This window comes from Megalopta genalis, chromosome 10, assembly GCF_051020955.1.
Source record: "Megalopta genalis isolate 19385.01 chromosome 10, iyMegGena1_principal, whole genome shotgun sequence".
Classification (NCBI taxonomy): domain Eukaryota; kingdom Metazoa; phylum Arthropoda; class Insecta; order Hymenoptera; family Halictidae; genus Megalopta; species Megalopta genalis.
Window position 1 is genome coordinate 15,050,764 of NC_135022.1, and position 23,959 is coordinate 15,074,722.

At 36.8% G+C, this 23,959-nt stretch overlaps 6 protein-coding genes and 1 non-coding gene across 13 annotated transcripts; 3 read left to right on the forward strand and 4 right to left on the reverse strand.

Moving 5' to 3' along the window:
* The first annotated feature begins 625 nt into the window (after nucleotides 1–625).
* Nucleotides 626–19,002, forward strand: LOC117220132 (odorant receptor Or1). Of its 3 annotated transcripts, none has more exons than XM_076524931.1 (6): nucleotides 626–1,763; nucleotides 2,404–2,942; nucleotides 3,001–3,100; nucleotides 3,166–3,273; nucleotides 3,343–3,498; nucleotides 17,817–19,002. In XM_076524931.1, exons 1-6 carry the CDS (start codon nucleotides 1,488–1,490, stop codon nucleotides 17,838–17,840), a joined length of 1,203 nt encoding a protein of 400 aa, XP_076381046.1. In that variant the 5' UTR covers nucleotides 626–1,487; the 3' UTR covers nucleotides 17,841–19,002. The 3 variants fall into 3 exon arrangements, with proteins under 3 accessions (XP_076381046.1, XP_033325710.2, XP_033325709.2); XM_033469819.2 differs by lacking the exon at nucleotides 17,817–19,002 and adding an exon at nucleotides 3,558–3,794 and having other exon boundaries at nucleotides 629–1,763; XM_033469818.2 differs by lacking the exon at nucleotides 17,817–19,002 and adding an exon at nucleotides 3,589–3,794 and having other exon boundaries at nucleotides 630–1,763.
* On the forward strand, nucleotides 2,233–2,304 carry TRNAG-UCC (transfer RNA glycine (anticodon UCC)). The gene has a single exon. It is a non-coding gene; the product is annotated as a tRNA-Gly (tRNA).
* yip2 (yippee interacting protein 2) lies at nucleotides 3,642–6,467 on the reverse strand. The gene is made up of 8 exons (XM_033469820.2): nucleotides 6,208–6,467; nucleotides 5,540–5,706; nucleotides 5,322–5,453; nucleotides 4,985–5,249; nucleotides 4,737–4,912; nucleotides 4,253–4,453; nucleotides 4,019–4,173; nucleotides 3,642–3,944 (listed from the first exon to the last, which is right to left on the reverse strand). The coding sequence occupies exons 1-8, from the start codon at nucleotides 6,224–6,226 to the stop codon at nucleotides 3,860–3,862; spliced, it is 1,200 nt and encodes a 399-aa protein (XP_033325711.2). The 5' UTR covers nucleotides 6,227–6,467; the 3' UTR covers nucleotides 3,642–3,859.
* Nucleotides 7,100–18,350, reverse strand: LOC117220127 (E3 SUMO-protein ligase RanBP2). 2 transcript variants are annotated; one of them, XM_033469812.2, is made up of 9 exons: nucleotides 18,210–18,350; nucleotides 17,313–17,538; nucleotides 17,057–17,233; nucleotides 16,683–16,995; nucleotides 9,607–16,103; nucleotides 9,252–9,476; nucleotides 8,818–9,162; nucleotides 7,684–8,000; nucleotides 7,100–7,571 (listed from the first exon to the last, which is right to left on the reverse strand). In XM_033469812.2, the coding sequence occupies exons 1-9, from the start codon at nucleotides 18,279–18,281 to the stop codon at nucleotides 7,437–7,439; spliced, it is 8,307 nt and encodes a 2,768-aa protein (XP_033325703.2). In that variant the 5' UTR covers nucleotides 18,282–18,350; the 3' UTR covers nucleotides 7,100–7,436. The 2 variants fall into 2 exon arrangements, with proteins under 2 accessions (XP_033325703.2, XP_033325702.2); XM_033469811.2 differs by having other exon boundaries at nucleotides 9,252–9,479.
* LOC117220136 (RNA pseudouridylate synthase domain-containing protein 1) lies at nucleotides 18,910–20,016 on the forward strand. The gene is made up of 3 exons (XM_033469823.2): nucleotides 18,910–19,116; nucleotides 19,187–19,430; nucleotides 19,503–20,016. The coding sequence occupies exons 1-3, from the start codon at nucleotides 18,910–18,912 to the stop codon at nucleotides 19,808–19,810; spliced, it is 759 nt and encodes a 252-aa protein (XP_033325714.1). The 3' UTR covers nucleotides 19,811–20,016.
* On the reverse strand, nucleotides 19,539–21,427 carry LOC117220135 (DNA repair protein XRCC3). Of its 4 annotated transcripts, XM_076524940.1 has the most exons (7): nucleotides 21,338–21,427; nucleotides 21,095–21,231; nucleotides 20,810–21,007; nucleotides 20,595–20,725; nucleotides 20,314–20,523; nucleotides 20,039–20,239; nucleotides 19,539–19,944 (listed from the first exon to the last, which is right to left on the reverse strand). In XM_076524940.1, exons 2-7 carry the CDS (start codon nucleotides 21,159–21,161, stop codon nucleotides 19,783–19,785), a joined length of 969 nt encoding a protein of 322 aa, XP_076381055.1. In that variant the 5' UTR covers nucleotides 21,162–21,231; nucleotides 21,338–21,427; the 3' UTR covers nucleotides 19,539–19,782. The 4 variants fall into 4 exon arrangements, with proteins under 4 accessions (XP_076381055.1, XP_076381054.1, XP_033325712.2 ...); XM_076524939.1 differs by lacking the exon at nucleotides 21,095–21,231 and having other exon boundaries at nucleotides 21,244–21,385; XM_033469821.2 differs by having other exon boundaries at nucleotides 21,095–21,346.
* A 40-nt stretch (nucleotides 21,428–21,467) lies between these two features.
* On the reverse strand, nucleotides 21,468–23,736 carry RIOK1 (RIO kinase 1). Its single transcript, XM_033469815.2, has 5 exons — nucleotides 23,536–23,736; nucleotides 22,451–23,466; nucleotides 22,158–22,369; nucleotides 21,766–22,047; nucleotides 21,468–21,687 (listed from the first exon to the last, which is right to left on the reverse strand). The coding sequence occupies exons 1-5, from the start codon at nucleotides 23,589–23,591 to the stop codon at nucleotides 21,586–21,588; spliced, it is 1,668 nt and encodes a 555-aa protein (XP_033325706.2). The 5' UTR covers nucleotides 23,592–23,736; the 3' UTR covers nucleotides 21,468–21,585.
* Between the last annotated feature and the right edge of the window lie 223 nt (nucleotides 23,737–23,959).

Here is a 23,959-nt window from a genome sequence, read left to right on the forward strand (position 1 = left end):
CAACAGCAGCGTTAGAAGCGCATTCCGGTCCCCTCTCCGGGCACTGCTCTGCAGCACATTCCAGACCACCACTGGTGATAAGCGATTATCAGGTCAGGTCTTCCAGGCAGAATGAGCGAGAGCGAGGAAGCAAGATTGGGAAGTAGCGAAAGCAAGAGCGACCAATATTCTCTACTCGCACTCGCTATTTCCCAATCTTGTTCGCAGACTCTCAGTCATTCCAATAGTTGTCTCTCACCAGGAAGGCCCGAGGCCCGATCATGATAGTCATTGACTACTTCCCCAGCTTTCTCCATTATTGTAAATTATTTTTAAACACCGATGTCATGTTAGTACATCATGTGTATATAAGATCCCATTTCTCTGAATTTCAAACTCTTCATTTATCGCAACAAATGTAAGAATTGTACACTGTTACAGGGAGAAACAAGCTTCCGTTTGTTATATTATACCGTATTATTATTCCGTATATTATATTATACCGTATATATTATACCGTATATTATACCGTATATATTATTCCGTTTGTTATATTATACCGTATTATTATTCCGTATATTATATTATACCGTATATATTATACCGTATATTATACCGTATATATTATTCCGTTTGTTATATTATACCGTATTATTATTCCGTATATTATATTATACCGTATATATTATACCGTATATTATACCGTATATATTATTCCGTTTGTTATATTATACCGTATATATTATTCCGTTTGTTATATTGTATTACTCAATGATGCTCTATCAATTAGTAAATCGCGATAATGGATCAGTTTATAGATAGCATATTACATCGACAGATTGTTACCGATACGTGAAACCAGATCGAGCGAGTTCAATCTCTCAACGAATCATTCGAATCCATTAAAGAAATTGTTGAAACGTTACGTAAGAATAAGCGACTGCGAGATGTATTTTATCGTGTCGCCTATTCCGTTTCAATGTTCATTTAGAGTTCTCTTTAGGACACTTTACGTTTAGTCGACCAGAAAACTTAACGCAATTTTGCTGGAAAGAATTCGTTCGTCAGACATTCGTCATTGTAATTTTCAACCTATTGGTAAAATCCACTTGATAGTTAATACGATGTTTGTGTAGTTGGCAAATAAAATTTCCGAGATCGAGAACTACGACATCCGATCCCGCAGAATTTGTGTGTGATACTGAAACCGTGTTTCCACTTATTTCGTATCGATTCGTCATCAAGCATTCATTCGTCTTCCCTGTGATCGGAAACAGATGCACTGTAAACGTATTCATTATATATATATATCACTCGATTAAATGTAAACGCACGGAAACAGCGCAATTGTAGATCACCGGAAGACCGTTCTGTGATCTTCGTGTTTCCTAATTGAAGTCCTGCAACCCTATGCGGCCCAATACTTAACATACACGAAACGCGTACTCGACTGTTCTATCATCAGAGAATTTCTTAGTAAAGCGATAGAAAGCGATTTTCATACAACGATGGATGTGTCCGCAGTGGATCGAACGAAACGGAGACACATCTCGCCGAATAAGCATTTACATATCAGTCTGTCGATGATTTATTACATGGGAATGTGGCCGACTCATGGCAGATACCGATATTTATATTTCGCGTACACGGTTTGCAGTTTCAGCCTTTTATTGGGCATCTTCCTTACTACGGAAATCGCGCATATTATCGTGGAACGGAATAATATCGAAGAAGTTATTGCAGGCGCGACTCTACTCATGACTAATGCTAGCCACGCTTCTAAGGTTTGTACAAGATAATTAGTCAGATGGCAGTACGTCGGTTTTAGAAAATGGGACTTCGAAGTTCCGAGTAGGATTTGAATCGGGTCGAAGTAGGATTCCTCTCTCAAAGGTATAGAAAATTATCGAATCTTGCTGATGATCGTCATTTTCTAGAAACCAATTTTAATAATAAACTCCTAGACTTTTACAGTTCTGAAACTCATGACAAGGATTTTAAATTAAAAATTATGTAGTAAAATGGAACACGAAGTTTTAGTCACTTCTTATAAATTTGTATCGTCTATGAATATTTTCTGCAGCAAAAGGAATCGTGAAGCAAAAAAGATTCATGATTTCATGTTTTTAGGGAATAATCGAATATTTTCAGAAATTGTCGTGCTGAGCTTATTTTGTAATTAAGGATGCATAGTTCGCAAGATTTTCCGTTTCAAATCCAATTATGTCTGAAATAGAACAACATCATCACCGTGCGATGGTGGTGTAATGGTTAGCATAGTTGCCTTCCAAGCAGTTGATCCGGGTTCGATTCCCGGCCATCGCACATCATATTTTTTGTCCCTTTTATTCAAGTAGCCCAATCAATTTCTTGTTATCCAATTTCATTTGAACCATTGGATTAATTCTTTCGATACACGGATAGATCATTTTTATTCTTCGACGACATAAGCGTATTCAGCGCCTCGTCGGCATGACGAGCAGCGAATTGTTCAGCCGGGACAATTTAAAATACGAACGGATTGTAACGCATTATACTTGGCAAGGTATTTTTCATCACATTATGTATCAATTCTTTGGGACTATGGCTGTTGTTTCTTGGGGAGCTACACCGGTGATTGATCTGCTCAGTGAAAGATCTAAGAAGCTACCCTTATTGGGCTGGTATCCCTATAATACAACAGCATCGCCAGCTTTTGAGATTACGGCACTTTATCAAGCAGTAACAATCTTTATTTGCTGCTTCAACAATATAGCGATTGATACTCTGGTAACAGGCCTTATCACAATTGCCTGTTGCCAATTAACTATTCTGAATCGCAATATTGCTTCACTGAACAACGAAGATAAGCAATTAATTTCTATAGAAAGCAGAAATAATATTAAAAAGCCTGTTGAGCAAACTTGTAACAAACAGTATAATGATTTAAAGATCTGTGTTGATCACAGCAATATGATATTTGAGTAAGTATCTAAGTGAATTATTAGATTGCACTACAGTACAATTATTTAACGTTTGCAGGTTTTCGAAAGAGGTGCAGAATATTTTTGGCACCGCGATATTCTTTCAATTCCTAGTGAATTGTAACATTATCTGTTTAATAGCTTTCAACATAGCACAGGTATATATTATAAATTGTATTGCTCACTGTTTAAACTCTGCAAGTGTATTCTGTATCTGTTGCAGATGAAAGTTTATATTCCGCATGTTCTCTTCGGGATGTTGATGTACGTGTGCTGCATGACGTATCAGGTTTTTATATTTTGTTGGCACGGTAACGAGCTATATCTTCATGTACGTAATCAACGCTAATTGGCGCTTTGCAAAAAGCGATGCGATTCTACTAAAACACTACCTTCGCAGAGCTTAGAGATCAGTCTCGCCGCGTACACGAACAGATGGTGGCAGAAAACCGAGAACTTCAAGCAGGCTATACAAATTATAATGACCAGATCTCAACGACCCCTCATACTATCTGTTGGAAACATCATGGATTTGTCCTTACAAAATTTTGTTCGCGTAAGTATTCTACTCAACGCGTTTCAAGCGTTTCTAAATGTGATCATATGACTTTACAGATTCTGCGCATGTCCTATTCCATTTTTACAGTCTTACAAACATCGACGAGCACTTGATTCTGTTGCTTACAATAAAAACCTTCCTTTAGAAAGTTATTAAAAGGGCATATATTTTTATAAAAATTAGTAACATTACATTCTTTTTAACATTTCATATATAAAATATAGCGATATACTTGTTTAATGTACTTCTTATGTGTATCAAAAATATAAAATCTAAACACGTCTTTCACACTACATTTTCTTATCAAGTTGAATCGCTTATATTGCACAATCCGTACTTCTCGGTTCAATTCTTTTTATTAGAGGGCCTCCACCATTATAGCAATTCCTTGACCTCCGCCAATACATGCGGAACCAATTCCTAATTTTCCAGTCTTCCTTCTCCTATAAACACAATTTACAATCAATTTACAATTGGTTTTATAAATTATGAGATGTATTGTTGCATATAAATGTACCTGAGCTCGTGCACCAAATGTGCAGTAATTCTGCTGCCAGATGCAGCCAGTGGATGTCCCAGAGCAATAGCACCACCGTCCACATTTAATTTGTTAATGTCTAAGTTTAGGTCTTTAGCACAGGCTAGTGTTTGAGCTGCAAAAGCTTCGTTGATCTATTAATAAATATAAGTTAATTACCGTTTCATTGTAGGCTGATGAATGAACATGAAAAGCATATTTTATAGTTATTACTTCAACGAGTTCCATATCGTCCAGCGTTTTGTTAGTGATCTTAAGAAGCTGTTTGATAGCTGGCGCAGGCCCAATTCCCATAATGCTAGGATCTACACCTACAACCGTATAGCCTACTAAACGTCCCAATGGCTTGAGTCCTTCCGCTTTGACAGCTTCTTCACTAGCTAAGATGACAGCTCCTGCGCCATCACAAATACCCTATAACAAGCATTTAATGAGTGTCTAAAATAATAGCATGTAGAACTGCAACTTGACCCTTACTGGACAGACTCAGGGTCCATTCGAACCCATGTTTACAAACAGTCGGGTGTCTTGAGTTATCCCCTCCCTCGTTTACCTCCCTTACATATTTCAGTCACAAAACAGTAAACTAAAACATGTTCATTATATGGGGTCGATGGGACCCTGAGTCCACTGTTCGGTTGACTGTTACACGATACGCTGTTAGAGGGTTAAACACCGTGTATAGTATTTAACATACTGATGCTGTGCCGGCTGTAACCAAACCATTCTTCTGGAAAACAGGAGACAACTTAGCTAGGCTTTCAGGAGTCGTTTGAGGGCGTGGATGCTCATCCGCGTTAACGACGACATCCTGCTTCTTAACTTTGACTGTTACAGGTGCCATTTCCTCCTTAAAACGACCGGCATCATTAGCTGAAATATTAAGAATTTTCTATTAACATTATAAATCACAGTAGATAATATAATAAATATATAGATAGTAACCAGCTTTCCATGTTTGTTGACTTCTCAGTGCAAATTGATCTACTTCTTCTCTTTTTAAATCATACTGGGCTCCAAGCTTCTCTGCAGTCATCCCCATAGGTAAATTACAATAAGTATCTAGTAACCCAAGCCACAGGGAATCTTCAAATTCATATTTCTGTCCCAACATTGTACCAAAGCGAATATTCCTCACAATAAAAGGTGCTTGGCTCATGTTATCTGCACCTCCAGTTAGAACCACTCTAGACTCTCCTGTTAGAATACTCTGAAAGTTATCAATATATTTAGGAATATATTTTATTATTTCTCTAATAGCACAGTCAGAAAAAATATATACCTGTGCACCACACACTATTGACTGAAATCCAGAACCACATAATCTGTTAATTGCAAAGGCTGGTTTTTCTATAGGAATTCCAGATTTCAAAGCTGTATGTCTTGCTAAGAAACCTCCATCACTGGATGATGACTATAAAATAAGATAATTATGCACAAAGTGTAACAAACTTTGAATTGCTTATTTAAAATTTATATACTTAAAAATGATGTACATACACTTAATACATGACCAAATACAACACTGTCAACTTTCTCAGGCTTCAATTTTGCAGACTGTAAAGCAGATGTTGCGGCAACAACTGATAATTCTGTTGCACTCTTATTTGTAAACACACCACCCATTGTACCAAATGGGGTGCGTTTTGCAGCTACAATAAAGATTCCTATAAAAGAAAGTATATAAATATCATTGTTAAAAGTGCTATATTATCATATCTAACATGTACATTTTCAAATATTTTATGATTAATAATTAGAGCTTTTTCTACATCATATTTATTGAATGAGAACCACTGACAAAGCTCAAAGGTCGAAAAAAAGTTTCCAATATTAAAAAATAAAGGCGTTATCTTAAGATAAAGAAAGGGATCCTTGAAATCACAGAAGCACTAAATTTGTTAATATGTAAATAGGTTATCATAATTATATTTGTCGACAAAGTGTTTGTTATATTGATAATATTAATTTACCAATTTTAAAAGATGTACTTTATGACAATTGAAACCAGATAAGTTGTGTTTTGTTTTACTTCTTTCATTGTCTATTGTTTTTCAATTACTACCTACTTTAACTTCGGAGAAAAGTCTAATATACTTAGAAATTAATATAGATATGCCAAATAAATACGGTAAAATAAAAAGGCAATCAAGTAGAATTATACATACCTTTTGTTACAACAGACATCGTGTTAACAAAATATATCTGCAACAGTGAAATTCAAACGAAGTCTAAAGTCCACTAGGTTTTCCTGTAGAATAACAATTCTCGTTGACGTGTCGGCCAGTGTCGACTGAATTCAAAACTGCACGTTTTATATAAATGTGTACAATATGTATATATATAGTTATCTGATAAAGGGGCAGGGGAGTACATACATACAGTTACTCACAAAATTAAGCTAGTATCGAATACTGTATGTACTCGACTCCACTGACGTTGTAGTTGTAACTGTTTACAACGACAGAGCATGAGTTTCACATTTCAATGATATAACGAAATGATGTTACGTGTATAACAACTAAGTCCAGATAGAGATAAGTCCAAATTGTTCCAAATCTGCATATTCGTTCAAGGTCAACAATGAAAAACACAAACACATTATTGAATAAAGTCCTTTATTTACTTTTTTTGGATGAAACATAGTTTATTTTTGTGTAACGCATATAATACGTCTCCTATTTTGGAAATATCAGAAATTAAACAATACAAAAAATAAAATCATAACTTAAAGATTACTTATTATCTATATAATTATACGTTCACAACGTTATGATATATAAATGTACTATATAATCATATGTAAATGTCTTCCACATATCCTTGAATTACTAGGTTTTTATCACAGGTTGATCGCTCAGTATTCAGTATTGTTGAGCTATCTAAGCATCCGCGATGTCTTCTCTTCAAAGTCTTCTTTATTACGGAGTCCGCTCAACAATTATAACAAAACTTATTTCATTTTTAAAAACTAAATAAAATGTTCAAAACTAAACGAAAAATCAAAACGTCATATCTTGTTATCAAAACTATTTCATAAACTAATAAAAGACCGGCACGTTTGGCACAAGTTAATTTATTTCATCAATGTTTTCACCTATTATTACGTAAATCTTAGGAGTAAAACGCATCTGAGTCAATACAAAATTCGTTTGTTTTCCATTCGTAAATTCTTAAATAGTTTGTACGACCATTAATTACTTAAGTACATCCGCAATAGCGGATGAAATCGAAAAAAATCCAACATTTATTAATCGAATTTAAACTAAAATCAAATATTTTACGTATACAAGAGATACATACGCTTTATTACAAGAAATCTTACAAGGAATCTTTACTCTGTCGAATGGTTCGATGATGCCGACTTTGTTTTGCGGATTCTGCACCCAGTTGCAGATTATTTATATAATAGACTTAAATAGTATGAAAAAGATTTGTACATTTCTGCAGAGTCCCAAATCGTTAGAAACACTGCTTTCACAGCGTATCTTTCGAGTGGGTCTGAGGTCCAAATGCATTCTTTACCATGTACCTTAAGGAAACGGAAAAATAATCAGTATCATTATAAGTAAACTAGGTATTTGGATATCAAAATTCTACCATAAATTTTGTCGTGCTCCGTAAAAATATAATAATATTCTTACCTTCATCTGAGTTTTTGCAGTGAGAGTCGTATTGCTGACAATTTCATCAGTCTCGTCGGCTTTTAATATTATTCTTCCAGTCATATCGTTAGGATTATAAGAAATAAATATATTCCCTGCACCTAAATCCTCCCATTCAGTATCTCTGTTTGTTAACTTAAAGAAGGTAGCTTTCTGCATAAAGATTACTACATTCTGGTCTTCGTTCTCTTCGTCGTCTTCCTCCTCTTCCACTTCCTCTATGTCATCTAATTCTTCATTTTCTTCATCATCTGGTTCCTCGATCAGTGGACCATCTTCTTCTGCAGCCTTTTCACCTAGATTTATAGGAACAATGTTGAAATTACGTGTGCAAATATACCGAATCAATTGAATCAAATGAAGATACATGACTCGAGCAAAAATTGATAAAAGCTTACTTGTTATTTTTGTGTTATTCTTATGCCTTACGATTTACAAGTTATACGTAGATATATTTTAATACATATGGTATAGCATCACGACACATTGATATATTAATTAATAAGAAAAAAAATTGTGTGAATGTTATTTTATTGAATCAGATTTTATTTGAGCGTTCTGCATAAAAAATACGTACTCGTACAACTTGTTTCCTATAACCGAATTTAGCATTACAATGGTAATCGACACGGTAAAAAATTTTACTTATAATATTGTATCTTGTCCTATTACATGCCTTTTCTGCATCTTTTCTGATAGGAAAAGAAGTGACACATGAAATTAACAAAAAGATTCGGTAAAACAATTTTGTACATTTTCATATTATGAATAAATATCACGATCATATATCACAATCAATTTAAAAATTGACGACATCGATCAAAAACACTTTCACATAAAACCTGGTACTTTCCGTAAAATAAAAGAAAAATAACTGATCGTCCCTTGTAACTAACATATGTGAATTAAACGATCAAGCATTAAAATGCTCTTAAACAATAGTACATCCTATATGTGAAAATAAAGCTATATTTATCATTATTCAACGATCGATGAAAATATGCTTTTGAAAACACGTAACACAGCGTCGGATGCATCATGCAGCCAAAAGCAATAATACCACAAACCGAGGAAAGCTTTGTGAACAATAGGTTTTGCGTCTTTATTCCTTACGGATTTCAGTTAGCGTTTGTTGGATTTTGTCGATTTTGTCCTTGAACTTTGTAGCCAGTTCGGTATTGTTAAATTTAACTGCTAACTGTTCTGCACATGCTGTCTCCTCTGCATAATTCATTCCCCCCCACACCCAGGCACGGTCTGACGTTTTCAATTTGGTGAAGTTGATGTCCGGTGTGAGTAGGAAATTGCATACTACTTTGTGAACTTGTTCTCTGCGTAATAATAATCTATAAGTCCTGCGTGTTGCGTGGTGCAAGATTTTCATCTCTCCAACACCCCTTTCTTTCCATTCATGTGTTGTATTGTCATATCGGAATAATTTTGCTCTTTCGCAAAACACTGTAACATATATCAACAAAATAAATAAAATATTCTACGTGCCCTAAATGCATAAATATTCACAGTGCACTTGTTAGAAACTGCTGTACCTTTTTCCTCATCTTCTTCTCCGGTGCGCACCTCAATAACATCAGGCAACGGCACAATAGGCTCAAAGTGAGGATCGTGTTCTTGCTCGTTGTCATTTTCATCATCTTCTTCCTCCTCATTCTCAAGTTTCCTTTCATCCTTTGTCTCCTTCGCCTTTTCAGATTTGTTTGTAGATTTGGAACCAAACACAGTTGCTCCGGCACCAGCGAAAGAGAAGTTCGGATCTGCTAATGTAAATGCGTATAAGTAAATAATTTTTTTTAGAGATAATTTAGAAAACTACACAGAACACATTACATATTTTTAAAATATTATAAAATCCAGAGCCTCATTTAACTTGAATGCTCAAAGTACCTTTCTTAAACGTTTGTTCAGAAGCATACGCCGCTAAGTCTGAAAAGGACGCCTTAGATGATGTGAAGAAGTTAACACCGCCGCCGTCGTGAGGCTCATTCTCCGACGATGTGACTTTTGTGTCGAAGATGTTGGTGGTAGCAGAATTGGTGACTTCTAATGGTGACTCGGTAGAGCCGAAATTCAAGTTAAGTGAAAACGAAGTGGACGAGCCCCCGAATACAGAGTTAGTTGGCTTAGCAGTTGATCCAAATACATTTGTAGCAGTTGTGGACTCTCCAAACAAAGGTGTACTGGTACTGGTAGTCATCTCTGATCCAGTTTTGGTAAACATCGGCATAGCTCCAAATACAGGGGTTGCAGAGGCGTTCGTAGGTTTCGCCTGAGAGGTGAAACTGTTTGAAAATACCGATTCTATCCTATCTGAGCTAACGTTAAAGGTGCTAGGCTTGATGAGTCCAGACTCCTTCTTCGACGACCCACCAAACATGTTTTTCCCCGTGCTCATGCCAAAGATATTATCTATTTTAGGTGTACCAAAGATGGTCCCAGCTGTAGTGAATGAAGACGGAGCTTCAGATGTAGCCTGAGAGCTGGTTGGACTGCAAATATTCAAGTTATCAATTCCGGGAACATTTTGCTTATCGCCTTCAGGTTTCTGTATTTCACTGGTTTGATTCTGTGATAATCCAAACGAAAAGTTAGCCTTTTTGTCGCTGGAAGCAGTAGAGTTACCACTACCAAATGGAAGCTGTGAATTCATTGAGAACAGTGGTGTACTTGTACCGTACAATCCAGTCATGAAGACGGGCGATGTTGTATTTTGCGCAGTTGTGGTGGGAACGAGAGTCTGAGAAGTTGTGATATTAGAACTAGCAGTCGTTGTTGCTATAGTTGAAGAATTCTCACTCTTAGTGATTGTCTTTGATGATTCTTTCCCGGTAACTGCAACGTCGAACAAGGGTACTGGAGGTTCTTTACAACCCCTGCATCCAGAACAATCGGGATTACGTTTGTATGCATAGAAATTTTCCGGAAGCTGTAATTTCAACGCAGCTTCTCTATCTTCATCTGTTACTTTCATCTCATAGACAATTTCTATCTCTTGGCCTTCTTTAGGATCTGAAGTAACCTCGAGTTTTTGCTCAATCGTTGGAACATCTTTCCAAGCCAATGCGTCCTCAACTGTATTTTTGAAATTCTTTGCAATATCCGGAGTTTTAAAACGACAAGCAAACAACGTGTGCTCGATTTCTCCTTCGCTGTAATCAGCTGCAATCCACATCCAAGTCTTCTCGTCCTTCGGCTTGAACTCCAGATTGGGTAACACAAAGTGGTTCAAGCAGAGTTTCAGAATCTGTTCTCTTCTCATAACCAGCCTCAGTTTACCGGTCTCCTTATGCCGCAGCAGTTTGATGTCTCCTATACCTCGCTCTTTCCACTCGTTCTCCGACTTGTCGTGCCTAAACAACTTCGCCCTATGACAATAGAGGACGTCTTCATCCTCCTCACCAGTTTTCACTTCGATTTTATCCGGCATCGGGATTATCGGCAAGAAGTGGATATCGTCGCTTTCGACCACCTCCTCTTCACTATTGTCGCCGTCTGTGACAGCCTTGGACGGGGATTTTGCCACGAAGTTGAAGCCGAAAGACATTCCGGGCGAGCCGAATGTGAACGGAGTGTCCTTGTTCGAGGGTGTACTGCACGCTTGAGACATCCCGAATACAAACTTCGCGCCGGACGTGTCGATTTTAGCTTCTGATTCCGAAGACTTTACATCTGGATCGTTGGAGGCGGGTAATCGAAAACTGAAACCGCTAGTGTCCTTGTTGGTGTCTTGCGAGATGCCGAAAGTGAACGTGGGTGTGACGCTGGTGATAGAGGAGCTTATTATGAAACCATCTGTTTTCGGCTTCGGTGGAATCGATGGATCCTTTGGTGTGTCGCAAGCAACGCAATAATTGTTGCCAGACGTGTTCACGACCTCGCAAGTTTTACACTTCCATGAGTTTGCAGGCGGCTTGAACATCTCCGACAATGGTGTTTGATTGGAGCTGACTACAACTGGGGTGGTTTGCTTGATGACTGCAGAAGGTTTAGTGGACTTGCAAGCGACACATTCGTCGCTGGATGAGTCGTTCCTCGTGTAACAGTCCTTGCATTCCCATGAACCAGTAGGTGGCTTGAACATCTCTGAAAGAGGCACCTGGTTTGCAGTAGTTGTAGCTGGAACAGCTTGATTAGTGGTTGCTGAAGGACGGGGTGCCTTGCAAGCTAAACACGCGCTATTAAATGCTCCGTTAAACGTGTAACAATCTTGGCACTCCCAGGATCCTATAGGTGGTCTGAACATTTCAGATAACGAGGACTGATTTTTATTAGCCGTTTTTTCAGTGGCCTCCTGCTTCGTGAACGTAGAGATGCTGTCCTTCACCATTTTCTGTTGTTTCTCCACAATCATGCTATAGAATAAAGGAGCTCGTGTAGACATCTTAAACGTGGCCGCGAATGTAGTTGCTTTGTTTTCAGATCCATGATGAATGGTCCAACTGACGATGGCGTTACTGGTAGTGTTTAACGTGAACGGCGTCTTTGCTTGAACTTTGTAGTTATAGCAGACCTTCGAAGTATCATCATCGATCATCAGTAATCGAATCTTACCAGTCTTCGTGCTCCACAAGGTCTTCAGCAGTCCTGTGCCTCTTTGATCCCATTGTTTACTCTCATTATTGTAACACTGAAGACATACTTTAGCTTCGAATAGAACTTCTTCTTGGTCTATCTTTGCGTCCGAACTTTTAACTCCCACCAGCTTGGTCATAGTTGCCAATGACCCATGTGGCCTTCTGAGAGTTGACTGAGATGAGTTCGTTGCAGTATCAGTTACAGCGATTGGTGTAGTTGTAGTTTCTGATTTAGAAGGTGTTGTAGCCTTCACAAACAAGAAAGTAGATGGTTGTGTTGCTGCAGTAGTCTCTGTAGTTGTCCCTGTTTTACTGAAGACGAATCCTGCGAAAGGCTCAGGCTTGCTGGGTGCCTTCACTTGTTCCACAGGGCTGGCTACTTTCTGAATGATTGGTGGTGATATGAATGCAAAACCGCCCACGAGTGTAGTCGTTGAAGTAACTTCCGATACTGTAGTCGCTGGCTGCTTCTGACTGATCTGTACTGCTACTTTTGGTTCCACGATCTCTTTTTTCTCAACGTTATTCGGCACAGTATCTGCTTCACTAGTTGCCTCGTTCTCAACAGATTTGTCAAAAATCTGGGAAAGACCTGCCTTGGCCTTCTCGAAGTGTTCTTTGAAGGATAGACCTTCGTCCACCGTTTTGAACCTGATGCAGAACTTCTCAAATTTGAGTTCACCGTCCGCAAAGTCATGCGCCGCCCAGAACCATGCCTTCTCATTGTTAGCTTTCGCCGTCAGTTGCATATCAGGCGCTAGGTAGTGATTAGCGCACACCTTCAGCACCTGTTCTCTACGCATAAGTAGCCGAACTTTGCCTTCATTGTTCCTGAGCAACTTAACGTTACCAATACCACGTTCCTTCCACTCGTTATCAACAAATCGGAAGAGCTTCGCTCTGGCACAGAACAAGACTTCCTGACCCTCTTCTCCAGTGGTAACTTTGACCTCCGCGGGTAGTGGTATGACAGGAACGAAATCCGGTATCGGGTCGTGTTCGTGCTCCGGCTCCTGATCAGAAATGTTCGGTGAACCGGTCGAGCAGATGTTAGCATTTTCGGTGGCCTTTGATGTCGTAGGCATGGTAATATTGGCCGGTGTGGTTGTGAGAGTCGTCGATAACGGTGGTAAGTTTACAGTGGTCAACACGGTCGCTTGAGAAGGCATGGATATCTGGTAACAATGAGGAGCAACGGACTGTTCCGTGGTGGCCAGCGTGGTTGTGCTTCCTTGTCTGAAATGTGGAGGAATTGTTACGCTAAGTGTAGGCTGGACCACCGGCACCGTGGTTGGCAAAGTATCTGAAGTGGTAATAACAACGTTAACAGGCGGTGCTTTGTTGACAGGAGCATCCTTTATTGTGGTCTCGGATTTCGGCGTCTCGACCTTCTGAAGAGAGATTTGTATCGGTTGGTTTGTCGGTGTCATCAAGTCCGGAATTTGCGCCGGCAACCCAGGTGGGAACAAGCCTTGCTGAAGAATGTTCTCTGGCATTTTCGTCCTGGTATTGGGGTACAACACTGGCATAGGATAGATGTTTGTGCAGAAAGAAGCTGCGTTCGGGTCACTAAACGACATGCCTCCTGGGAAATAGCCTTGAAAAGCGGTAGCCGTAGCCGCAGAAGGATAGATAAGTTGCGAGTATGGGTTCCTATGCGATGACTGGAACATGTTTCCTGATATTGATGACACATGGCCCGACGTATTCGCGTTATAATTCAGTTCATTGAAGTCTTCTTCACTTAACCCACATAAGTCTTCTTCTAAATTCGGATTCAAGTTCATCGGCTGAATTCGCTGCTGCTGAATATCCTTCCGCAAGTCCGCTACCTCCTTCGTCAGTTCCTCGAGCTTCTCCATCATAGCCTTGTTCAACTCCAGTATGGTCTTGTTCTGCTCCGTTATTGACTGTATCATGCTATCTTTTGCGTGGATCATCTGATTGATTGCTCGGATCTGAGCATCAAGACGCTCGGGGCTCGGACGTGCCTCTGTACGATTCCGTGATAAGTCCAATATATCTTGGTGTTGTGGCCTATAAGGAGTGCTAGACTGTTTAGGGGTGCGATGAGGATTCTTTTGTGGCGTGCTAACCATGTTCACGGACGCGCTGAGTCCTGTGAACGTTGGAAGCGTCGGATTCACTGACACTTGATGCTCCAAACCACTGTGCGCAGAAGAATAACTGTCGTCCGACATCCCATCGCACTCGTTTCTGCTCAAATCGCCCCGAGCCAGGTCTGGATCGATTCTCTTTAGTTTGTTTTCTATGTCCGTTACATGAGCAAAAAGTTCCAAATTCAAAGGATGTTTCGTGTTCATTCCTGGACTACGTAATCTATCCAATGTTAGATAAAAGCATTCCCTAGCTTTTGAGAGCATGATGATGTGCTGTGACCTGATTTCCGACGTTAAGCTCTCCTTGGGCATGGAGTTAACAATCTCGTCTGCGAGCATTTCATACATTTGACCTTGCTGAAACGAGGCCTCCGGACATATCAGTGCTTGCAACGCATCGATCGCTTTCTCATATTGTTTATCTCGCACGAAACGCTGTGCCAAACGCAGTTTACCCTCTTCCAAAGCCTTCACTAGTTCAGCGTTGTTCAAATCCTTCCCTTGGTAACTGAAGAATTTTGAGTTCGTAACGCGCAGAACCTGGTTGTTTTGCAGTCTTTCTAAAAGCGGCATCGCAGTTGACCAGTACATTTCCGAACGAGCCTCCAAGCTTGGTATCTCGCTGTTTTCTTGATTAGTTTCCTTCAAGGTTTCCACTCTATAAAGAAATATCCGTGCCAAATGAACCAGAAGAGCTGGGTGCAGCCCGTGGTTTCCAATACAGCGAACTACTTCCAAACCCCGCTGCAGTTCTAATCTTATGTCTCCGAGGTCGTCTTCCAATGGTTTCTGTTTGTCCATCGAGTATACTTTGTAAGCTGCCGACCACCATTTCTCCTGAGCGCAACTGCAGAGAGTGTTCGTGAGATCTGCTGGCAAGGTAGGTAATTTTTCTGGATTCAAGAAACCGCTTAATTGCTGTTCTTCCATCACCGCAGAGGCGCAGAAAATGGCTGCGTTTAAAAAGGCGTCAATGTCCAAGCGACTTAAACTATCTGGCGATGCCTGGTTCAGGTTGAAGACAGAAAACTGTAGATCACAGAACACACGAGATGTTTGATTCGGCAGAGGTCCGTTGCCTTTGTTCTGTGAACTGTAAGGCCGAGATCTCAAACCAAGCCAGATCTGATGGTGCAGCGAATCTGGCCAAACTTCTTCCGAAATTTTATCGAATCGTTTCAGCTCACTGTCGGAACATAAGCGCAACGGTGGGTTTGGAAGAGAACTTTTTGCAAAATATGATGTCATTTTACCGTCCTGGTATAGTCTGCCAATAAAAATTCTCTGATAAACTCGTTCGCGCCACATATTCGTGCAAAACTTATCGATTTTATCAAGCAGCTTTTTCGTATTATCTCGAGCGAAATCCTGTAATACGTGTCCCACTTGACTGCATCTGTAAGATCCTTCTCTGTACCAGACGTGTACTTGGTCCTTTAAACGATCCTTCAAATGCATATTCCACACTGCTGTAGGATCTATGGGTGTTATGTGTAATGCAGTTAATAAAAGAGGTGCACATAAACGTCCAGCTTCAGACCAACTGTCCTCTCCTCCCTTGGTTTTCCGTAAAAATAAACAAGCCAAATGAAAATGTAATTGCCCCCACATGTGTAATAACATATTCTCTACGAAAACTGGATGATTAGAAAAACTTGCTGATTTAAACTCTGTTAAACATTGGTCAAAGCTGCAACACAAATTATCATTCAATTACCATTCAATAATGTGACTTACACATTTTATAATTCATAGTACAAATTAGGACAAGCAGTTTCTATGACTGGAAATAAGATGAAAGTCAAAAATAACACAATTGCGTGGAGCTTCGTTTTCGAGGAAATTAAATTTAAATATTAGTGCAGTGAGTAGTATGTGTCCTTAATGAATAACCAATGTCGCAGATTGTTTTGTTTATTGTTCTCAAGCGAGAAGAAGACACCTTTGTGTGACACCTTTGTACATTCCCCCTCATATATATAATATAAAGGTGAGAGGTATAAGAAAGGTGTCTTCTTCTCGCGTGAGAATAAAAAAAATATTGTGCATGTACAAAAACGGTCGCAACAGCGGCCTGTAGTGAAATCCGTGACATCAGTTATTTATTAAGGATGCATGTACGCGATTGATATTTAAAGTTAATTTTCTCAGAACGAAGCCTCCCACACAATTTTATTATTCTTGATTTTTGTTTGATTTCCAGTCAGAGAATCTACTTGACCCAATTTGTATCATGAATTATAAAACACCTAGTACGAAGAATACTTACTTGAATACTGCTTGTGTAGCATCTGATATACTTTTCTTAACAAGATTGCCTTGTTCTTTCAAACAAAGAGCTGCGTATCTTTCTAATACGTTAATATAGAATATCCAAAATGCCCAATCTAATTTTTTGCTCTGTTTGCACTTCATAAGTAATTCACTTAATGACTGATACCAAACAACACTGTTCCTGTGACTGTGCATTGATTCTATTTTGGCAGCATGATTATATGCATCTTCAAGCCTATGATTTCCTAGGTAATGTTTCAATAATTTGACTTGTAAATGTACATCTGTTTGTCGTACTGACAATTCAGCTAAAAAAGTAATGTTATTGTTATACATTGACATTGAACAAAATAGAAATATATTACATACAGGTAATGAGCTTCTCCAAATCTTCACTGTTGCCACTTGGTTTCTCCAAAGTTAACATTTTCTCCTTTAATTCAAAAACTATTGGATTATGTGGAAACTTTTTATCAGCTCTATCCACCCAATACTTAATTCTATTCACATCAATATTAACATCCACATCAGTCAAAAGTTCACAAACTAACAATACCATGAAACAAAGAATAGATATACAATTTTCACATATGTAAATAAAAAAATTCAAGAATAGAAGTTGTACCTTTTAAAACAAGATCATCTTGCTGTGGTTCTAACTCAAGAGATGTTTTATATTGCATGAAAGCCGCTTCCTTTTGCCCCAAAGCTTCGAGGGTCTGACCTAATAATTTATAAGCCCTAGCACATTTGTCCCTTATTTCCAAATAATTAGAAACATATTTCTTAGCGGATTCATAATCTCCAACTTGATAGTATAGCTTGGCTATGTTGTAGCATCGTAGATGTTTCTATAAATTAGTGTAAAGCCAAGTTACATAACATCAAATCATCACATGCACAATAAAAATTATAGAGCTATATACTAATAGAGTAACATAACTAGTAGTAACGAGTAACTCTAATCTTTAACATTATTTTTTATTTGTTACAATAATATTATTAATGAAATTACTGAGAATTTTTAATACGAAAATAAATTTACGAATAACTTTATTCGCAAATAACGTTTAGTAAAGTTAAAAAACAAAAATTTCAGTTATCATTCGCAAACTATTTTAATTTACAGGCTCTTGGCCGACCGGCAACATGAACAGAAATATTACGATAATTTTAAGAAATAGGTGGGTATTAAATGGCCAAAAGAGGAGAATCGAAAGCAAAATAGTAAACAGACATTACTATATCTCTTTAAAAACCGCTAAATCCGCTTCTATACATAGATATTGATACATATACGTATACGCATTATCTACAGAAGCTAGTCAAGGTCTTCAATGCCATACAATATACTTGACATTAAATACAAAGTGCTGAGTGTTCATATTTCTACACGCTTCATTCAGAATAACAATTAAATTTCTGCATAAAATAACAGTGGCCGATCGAACAAAACATAGTTCACGACAATGTCTGACAACGTTTGGCAGTAACGACTTTTTAGTCAAAAAGATAACCTTACCTCCTCTGAATTTTTGAGCTTGATAAAAATGTTTTTCACGTGTCGGTCGACGTCCTTCTTCGAACGAAACATTTTTGTAGATGAATACAAAGCCCTTTTCAATTATCACGTGTCGTATTAACACCCAGTATCTGATTAAATTGAAATTCGAAACACCGTTATATGGTACTAACTCCACGATAAGCCTTTCCCCGCACTGCAATCTCTCTTTCAAACGGTCTCATCAAAATCAAGCGTGCCAACTCACGTTCTACTTATACATTATTTAAGATACGTTTTAAAATGTAATTGCAATCAAATTTTGAACGAAATTGATTGCTACACGATGAATTTCTCATAATCTCTTTTTACTAAATGCATTACCCGAAAGTTGGAAACATTGTTAACATTGTTGCATATCGGAAATCAATGTTACATCACTCGACGCAACCGCACGAAATTGAGCACAGAATTTAAACACATTAAACAGACAGACAACATTACAAAAACATAATCGTAGAATACATTTTCTGGTATTCTAGAGATGGCAACCGGTATTTATTGTTGTTTACTGCATTTCATAAACTTCTCGGAGAACAACGTTACTCATAACATATAAATTTGATTGGAAAATACAGTACATATCTTGATTTATTGCAAATGCTGTAGAATATGAAATTTTTTAAATTAAATATTTTATAGGAAAGCAATATTTCACAATATGAATATAAATGAAATACTATATAATTGTAGCATGCTCATTGTCAAATTAACTCAATTGATACTATATGGTTTAAAATTACACTTCAAAGAATTCATAAAATGTAGGCACAAAAACAATGTAAATATATTGCATCACAGTGAAAATTTTTTGGTAGTATCTAAACCATACGATATGTATATCAATAGTAATAATCCTGAGAAAAAGGTATGATAGCTGATAGGCATTTGTGTACATGAAGGAAACTGGTTTCAGTAATACATATTTAAAATTTTAGAACACGCTTCAGTGTGAAATAAAAAAAATTTTACCAAATCTGGCTAATCCAAGCTTATTCCATGAATTTCATTTTGTACATAGATTGGATTATGTGACCAGTGGTATTATATGCGTAGCATTAAATAAAAAGGCAGCGCGAGCTGCTTCTAATGCATTTGAAACACGAACAGCAAAAAAATTTTATTTAGCATTGCTTCATGGCCATATTAATGAACCTCATCTTATTATAGACAAAGCAATTGGTTAGTAATTTGATAACAAAATTTTTGAATAACTCTCTTCATGAATCATTCGAAATTATGTTTTTTAATTAGGAGTTGATGTTAGGGAAAAAATGGGAAATCATAAGATGTGCATTAATGATAATGATTATTGTGAAAAACCACGTAAATCTTGTACAATACTTATTGTATTAGAACGTGGTTTCAGAAATGGAAAACCAGCCACTAAAGTGCTATTATGCCCAGAGACTGGTAGGCGCCACCAATTAAGAGTACATTGTTCATATATTGGTCATACAGTGATAGGAGACTATACTTATAGCGAAAGAAAAGATATAGAACCTTATAGAACATTTCTACATTCCTTCAGGTATTATGATTTACACATTTGTTTCACATAATGTATTGTCAGCAATGATATCTGTTTCTTCTTTAAGGTTGATACTAAATAATGATGTTGAAAACTTAGATGTAAAGAGTAGAGATCCATTTCAAGCTTCTGACTCAAGAAACCAATGGTCACCAACAAATGTTGCTAGAATTTTAGATGAGAGCATATTTTTTGAGATTCATAATCTTATGCAATAAAACTACAAATTGTTTTATAGTTTGTTTTATATTACTTATACCACTGCTGTAACTCCAGATCCTTGTACTTTAAATGGGATAGCTATTTCTGGCAAACTTGATGATTTGACACAGGCATACCTCGAAGAGTCTATTCTATACAAATATATAGAACTAGTTATCATGCTCAACCATGTTAGTCCTAAAGCTGGCCGCTCATTCGATTTATCATTTAATATATGATCATTAACTGCTGCTGTTACCTATAAATCAATTTCTTATATGACTTCTAAAGACTTTGCTATTGTACAATATAATTCTACAGACACTACTTTACCTGATTGATACAAACTATACAAATATCATCTTTATACAGCTTGTGCAATTGTTGACCAATCGTTCTTAATCGTTTTGCTCTACTGTTAGACTCATCTTTCCAATCTTCTACCCTAAATGGTGCAGCAATTGAATCTACAATTATTAATCCTATCTTTTGTGCAGACATTAATATAGGTACTCTCTGAAGTAAACATATTTCTAGTTCTTCCTGTAAATATGAGAAGTATAGTACATTATAAAATACATCTGTAATTATTCGAGGAATTACAAAATATTTACAGTTGTTGAAACATGTTCCACAAAGATTAAGTCACCATTTATTCCATGGTGTTTAATTACTTCTATTTGTCCTATTAACTGTTGCAACCGTCTTGATGGAAAAATTGATTCTGTACAAATGTACACAGCACCTGTGTCAACCATTAAATTCAAAACTGTGTACCTCTGAAATTAATATAACTATATGTTTTCGAAATATGTGAATTAAAGAATACCAGCTGCAAAACCTTTCTCTGATACTGGTAATTGCACTGTTAAACTTAGTTGCAAAGCCAGTTGAGTTTTTCCTGTATTAGCTGCACCATAAATTTGTGTAATCCCACGTGCAGCAATACCACCGTGAAGCATTGAATCAAATTTTGAGCAGCCGGTCGTCAGAAATTTTTCACGTTCCTTCAGTACTTTGGCACTTTCTGGTATTATAATACATAAGTTCGTTAGAAATACATACATAACAAAGAGGATCAAATAAAAAACAGCGGAGTCTCCTGTAATATTACCAAAATAATCGTCTTTTAATTCCATTTCTTCAAATGCAGTTTTCGAAAAAACACTTGAAAAATCCATGATAGTATAAATAAAAAATCCGCTTACAAACGAATGGTGTATTTTATGAATGTATGTGCAGTGGAGTCTCCTGTAATATTACCAAAATAATCGTCTTTAAATTCCATTTCTTCAAATGCAGTTTTCGAAAAAACACTTGGAAAATCCATGACAGTATAAATAAAAAATTCGCTTACAAACGAATGGTGTATTTTATGTATGTATGTGCAGTGTTTACATTTCATTCGTGATTTAATAGATGGCGGCCCATTTAAATTTAATTGTGACTGAATGGTAGAATGGAATCGTAATATTGTAAAATATGTATTTATATATGTAAGGAAAAGATACTTTATTAAATACAGAAAAACAAATTAAATATTACTCTTTACAATCTGTTTTTATTACATGTTTAAAAATATTTCTGTCCTAATAATAAGTACTATTACTTTTTCTTTAGAACCTTCTCTTTTCGTTTTTTGATATGTTTCTTTATTTTACTTTTCCTTTTTTCTGCTTGCTGTTCCTTTATTGCCTTCTTCCGTGCCTGAAACGAAAATCTCTTGGATGCCTGTTCTACGAAATCTCAATGTGTACTTCACAATAACTGTAAACAGAATATTACTTTTTTGCTTTCTGGGCTCTCACGTCGTGGCCGAGTCGAAATCACAAATTTTGTTTTGCTTTCTTCTGTGTTTTCTTCTTGGGTGTCTTCATCATCCTCTTCGGAATTATCGATCTCTTCTGAAAGATCGGACTTTTCCTCGTCATTGTTGGTTTCTTTGCTGAGAATTTCCGGAGTATTAAGAGGCTTGGACAAGTCTGCTTTTAAACCAACAAGGGTTTTATATATCAAGTCTTGCTTTCCAGATTTAGCAAGTTTTATATCACGTTCAATATCAATGACCTAAACACATTTATATTAAAATCATACACCTGTGAAAATTAATATGCAGATACAAGTCCGCATATACCATTTAATATGGATATGGGCGTTGTATTGTTCTCCAACATTACCTGAGCTAAATTTTGCGGAATATATGCTTGTTTAAATACTTGTTCTTCGATTTGCTGTGTAGGATCAATCTCTTGGTCATTACTTTGTACCATCTGCTCTGATATTTTGTCTAAATAACTATCCATATTCTCTTCTGTTACTGTTGGATCTGTTATGAAGTCAAATAATGCCCTGACATTCATCACACCTACTTCATTCTTCTTAAAAAATTCTAGAAGTACAATTTTAATCATTTAATCCTAAAGAATTATGTGTATCTTCCAGACTTTAAAAAATCTTTATGCTAATGTACCAGTTATATTTGTACAGTCCTTTCTAAGAAACTCAAATGCCATAGGGTGATCATGTTCAACCGCCTGAGACACATCTATTATTACTATAGATCCATTATGATACAGCATATTGTATTCACTCAAGTCAGCATGAACAAGCTTGCATTTATTATACAATTTCCACATTATCTCAATGCACTCTCTGTATATTATCCTTGGTTTTGAGGATGTAAAGACTACATCCTTTAATTTTGGCGATGGCCAGCCATTTGTACCTATAAATTCCATGAGCAGCACATGACTACGCAATAATATTGGTTTTGGAGCATTAACACCTCCCTGGTGCAAACGTGTTAAATTTCGAAATTCTTTCTCAGCCCACGTTCGTACCATTTTACGCGGATTGTGTCTGCAATATCCGTGACGAAACCGAAATTCACCAGTAACATATTTGTCCCTATCTTTAAATTGTAAAATTGATGTTTTATATATTTTTATTGCAAATTCTATTCCTGTCTTCGAAGTTGCATGATAAACATTAGCTTCTTTTCCTGTTGAAATACATCCATTAATTTCTGCAATTATGCCCTGATTCAAAAGCTTAAATAATATCATCCTTGTTCTAGGATCCAGAACTTGCTCAACAGTTGCACGATCGTGTTTGTCTTTATTTCTAAGTCTATCTTTTTCTGCACGTTTACCACTCTCAATTAAAAGATTGGCAGCATGTCCTGGTAATGATGGCCCTTCATATTTTTCAATACTAATTTTATTTGCGTAACGACGAAATAATTTATCTGACGGCTGATAATTTGTAATCTTATGGGAAACATTTTGGGCGTTAAAATTTTTAGTTTGAGTATTCTTTACAAAATCTTTCCTGCTCTCATCTATATCCCAGGCAAGTGTATCATCATCCAAATCGACATCATTATCATCTTCTAATTGTTCTTCCATATTATTTGATATATGTAATTTATCTATATTTTTAGATAGATCATTACAAAATAGAGGCTGCCCTTTACATTCTTGTCGTCTATAATAAGAGAATATAAGTAATAAGAATATGTATTATTAATAGAATATAAATAAATAATATACATACGGTATTTCGTTCTCCTCAGCATCACTGAATTGGCCTCTTTCATATTTGATCGACATGACAATAATTGTTTTATATATACCTCTTAATAGTATTAACAAATGTTCACAAGGCAATGACTGTTAAAACTGGAATTAAACACGTTTTTCTACAACTTAAATAAAAACTAGGTTATATTTTATACACGTTAAGGCGCTTTCCAATCAGAAGAAAATATACTGTACCCTTTCCAACAGAGCAAACTTTAATTAGTTACATTATAATGTAATTGCACAATGCACATTATTTTATATGATACTCTCACATTAAGAATAATGAACTAATTATGCAACACTTCAATTAAGCTTTTGTTTTCTTTCTTGAATGTTACAAAGTTAATTAACGCCTGAAAAAATTCGATTGTCTATCTTTAATCTACTGTATCCGT

Coding starts and splice junctions, on each gene's coding strand:
- LOC117220132 (XM_033469818.2), top strand. CDS start 1,488: ATGGATGTGTCCGCAGTGGATCGAACGAAACGGAGACACATCTCGCCG. Junction 3,101..3,165: donor TAGCTTTCAACATAGCACAG/GTATATATTATA, acceptor TATCTGTTGCAG/ATGAAAGTTTATATTCCGCA. Junction 3,274..3,342: donor GTAACGAGCTATATCTTCAT/GTACGTAATCAA, acceptor CTACCTTCGCAG/AGCTTAGAGATCAGTCTCGC.
- yip2 (XM_033469820.2), bottom strand. Junction 4,913..4,984: donor TCAACAAACATGGAAAGCTG/GTTACTATCTAT, acceptor TTAATATTTCAG/CTAATGATGCCGGTCGTTTT. Junction 4,454..4,736: donor TTACAGCCGGCACAGCATCA/GTATGTTAAATA, acceptor TGCTTGTTATAG/GGTATTTGTGATGGCGCAGG.
- LOC117220127 (XM_033469811.2), bottom strand. CDS start 18,281: ATGTTTCGTTCGAAGAAGGACGTCGACCGACACGTGAAAAACATTTTT. Junction 17,539..18,209: donor AGCTCAAAAATTCAGAGGAG/GTAAGGTTATCT, acceptor ACTAATTTATAG/AAACATCTACGATGCTACAA. Junction 7,572..7,683: donor CTGCAAAAACTCAGATGAAG/GTAAGAATATTA, acceptor CGTTTCCTTAAG/GTACATGGTAAAGAATGCAT.
- LOC117220136 (XM_033469823.2), top strand. CDS start 18,910: ATGAATATAAATGAAATACTATATAATTGTAGCATGCTCATTGTCAAA. Junction 19,117..19,186: donor GTAATAATCCTGAGAAAAAG/GTATGATAGCTG, acceptor TTAAAATTTTAG/AACACGCTTCAGTGTGAAAT. Junction 19,431..19,502: donor TATTATAGACAAAGCAATTG/GTTAGTAATTTG, acceptor TTTTTTAATTAG/GAGTTGATGTTAGGGAAAAA.
- LOC117220135 (XM_076524939.1), bottom strand. CDS start 21,385: ATGAAATGTAAACACTGCACATACATACATAAAATACACCATTCGTTT. Junction 21,008..21,243: donor ATTTAAAGACGATTATTTTG/GTAATATTACAG, acceptor TTATAATACCAG/AAAGTGCCAAAGTACTGAAG. Junction 20,524..20,594: donor TGGAACATGTTTCAACAACT/GTAAATATTTTG, acceptor TCATATTTACAG/GAAGAACTAGAAATATGTTT.
- RIOK1 (XM_033469815.2), bottom strand. CDS start 23,591: ATGTCGATCAAATATGAAAGAGGCCAATTCAGTGATGCTGAGGAGAAC. Junction 23,467..23,535: donor GCTGAGGAGAACGAAATACC/GTATGTATATTA, acceptor CTCTTATTATAG/ACGACAAGAATGTAAAGGGC. Junction 21,688..21,765: donor AGAGCCCAGAAAGCAAAAAA/GTAATATTCTGT, acceptor TTTTCGTTTCAG/GCACGGAAGAAGGCAATAAA.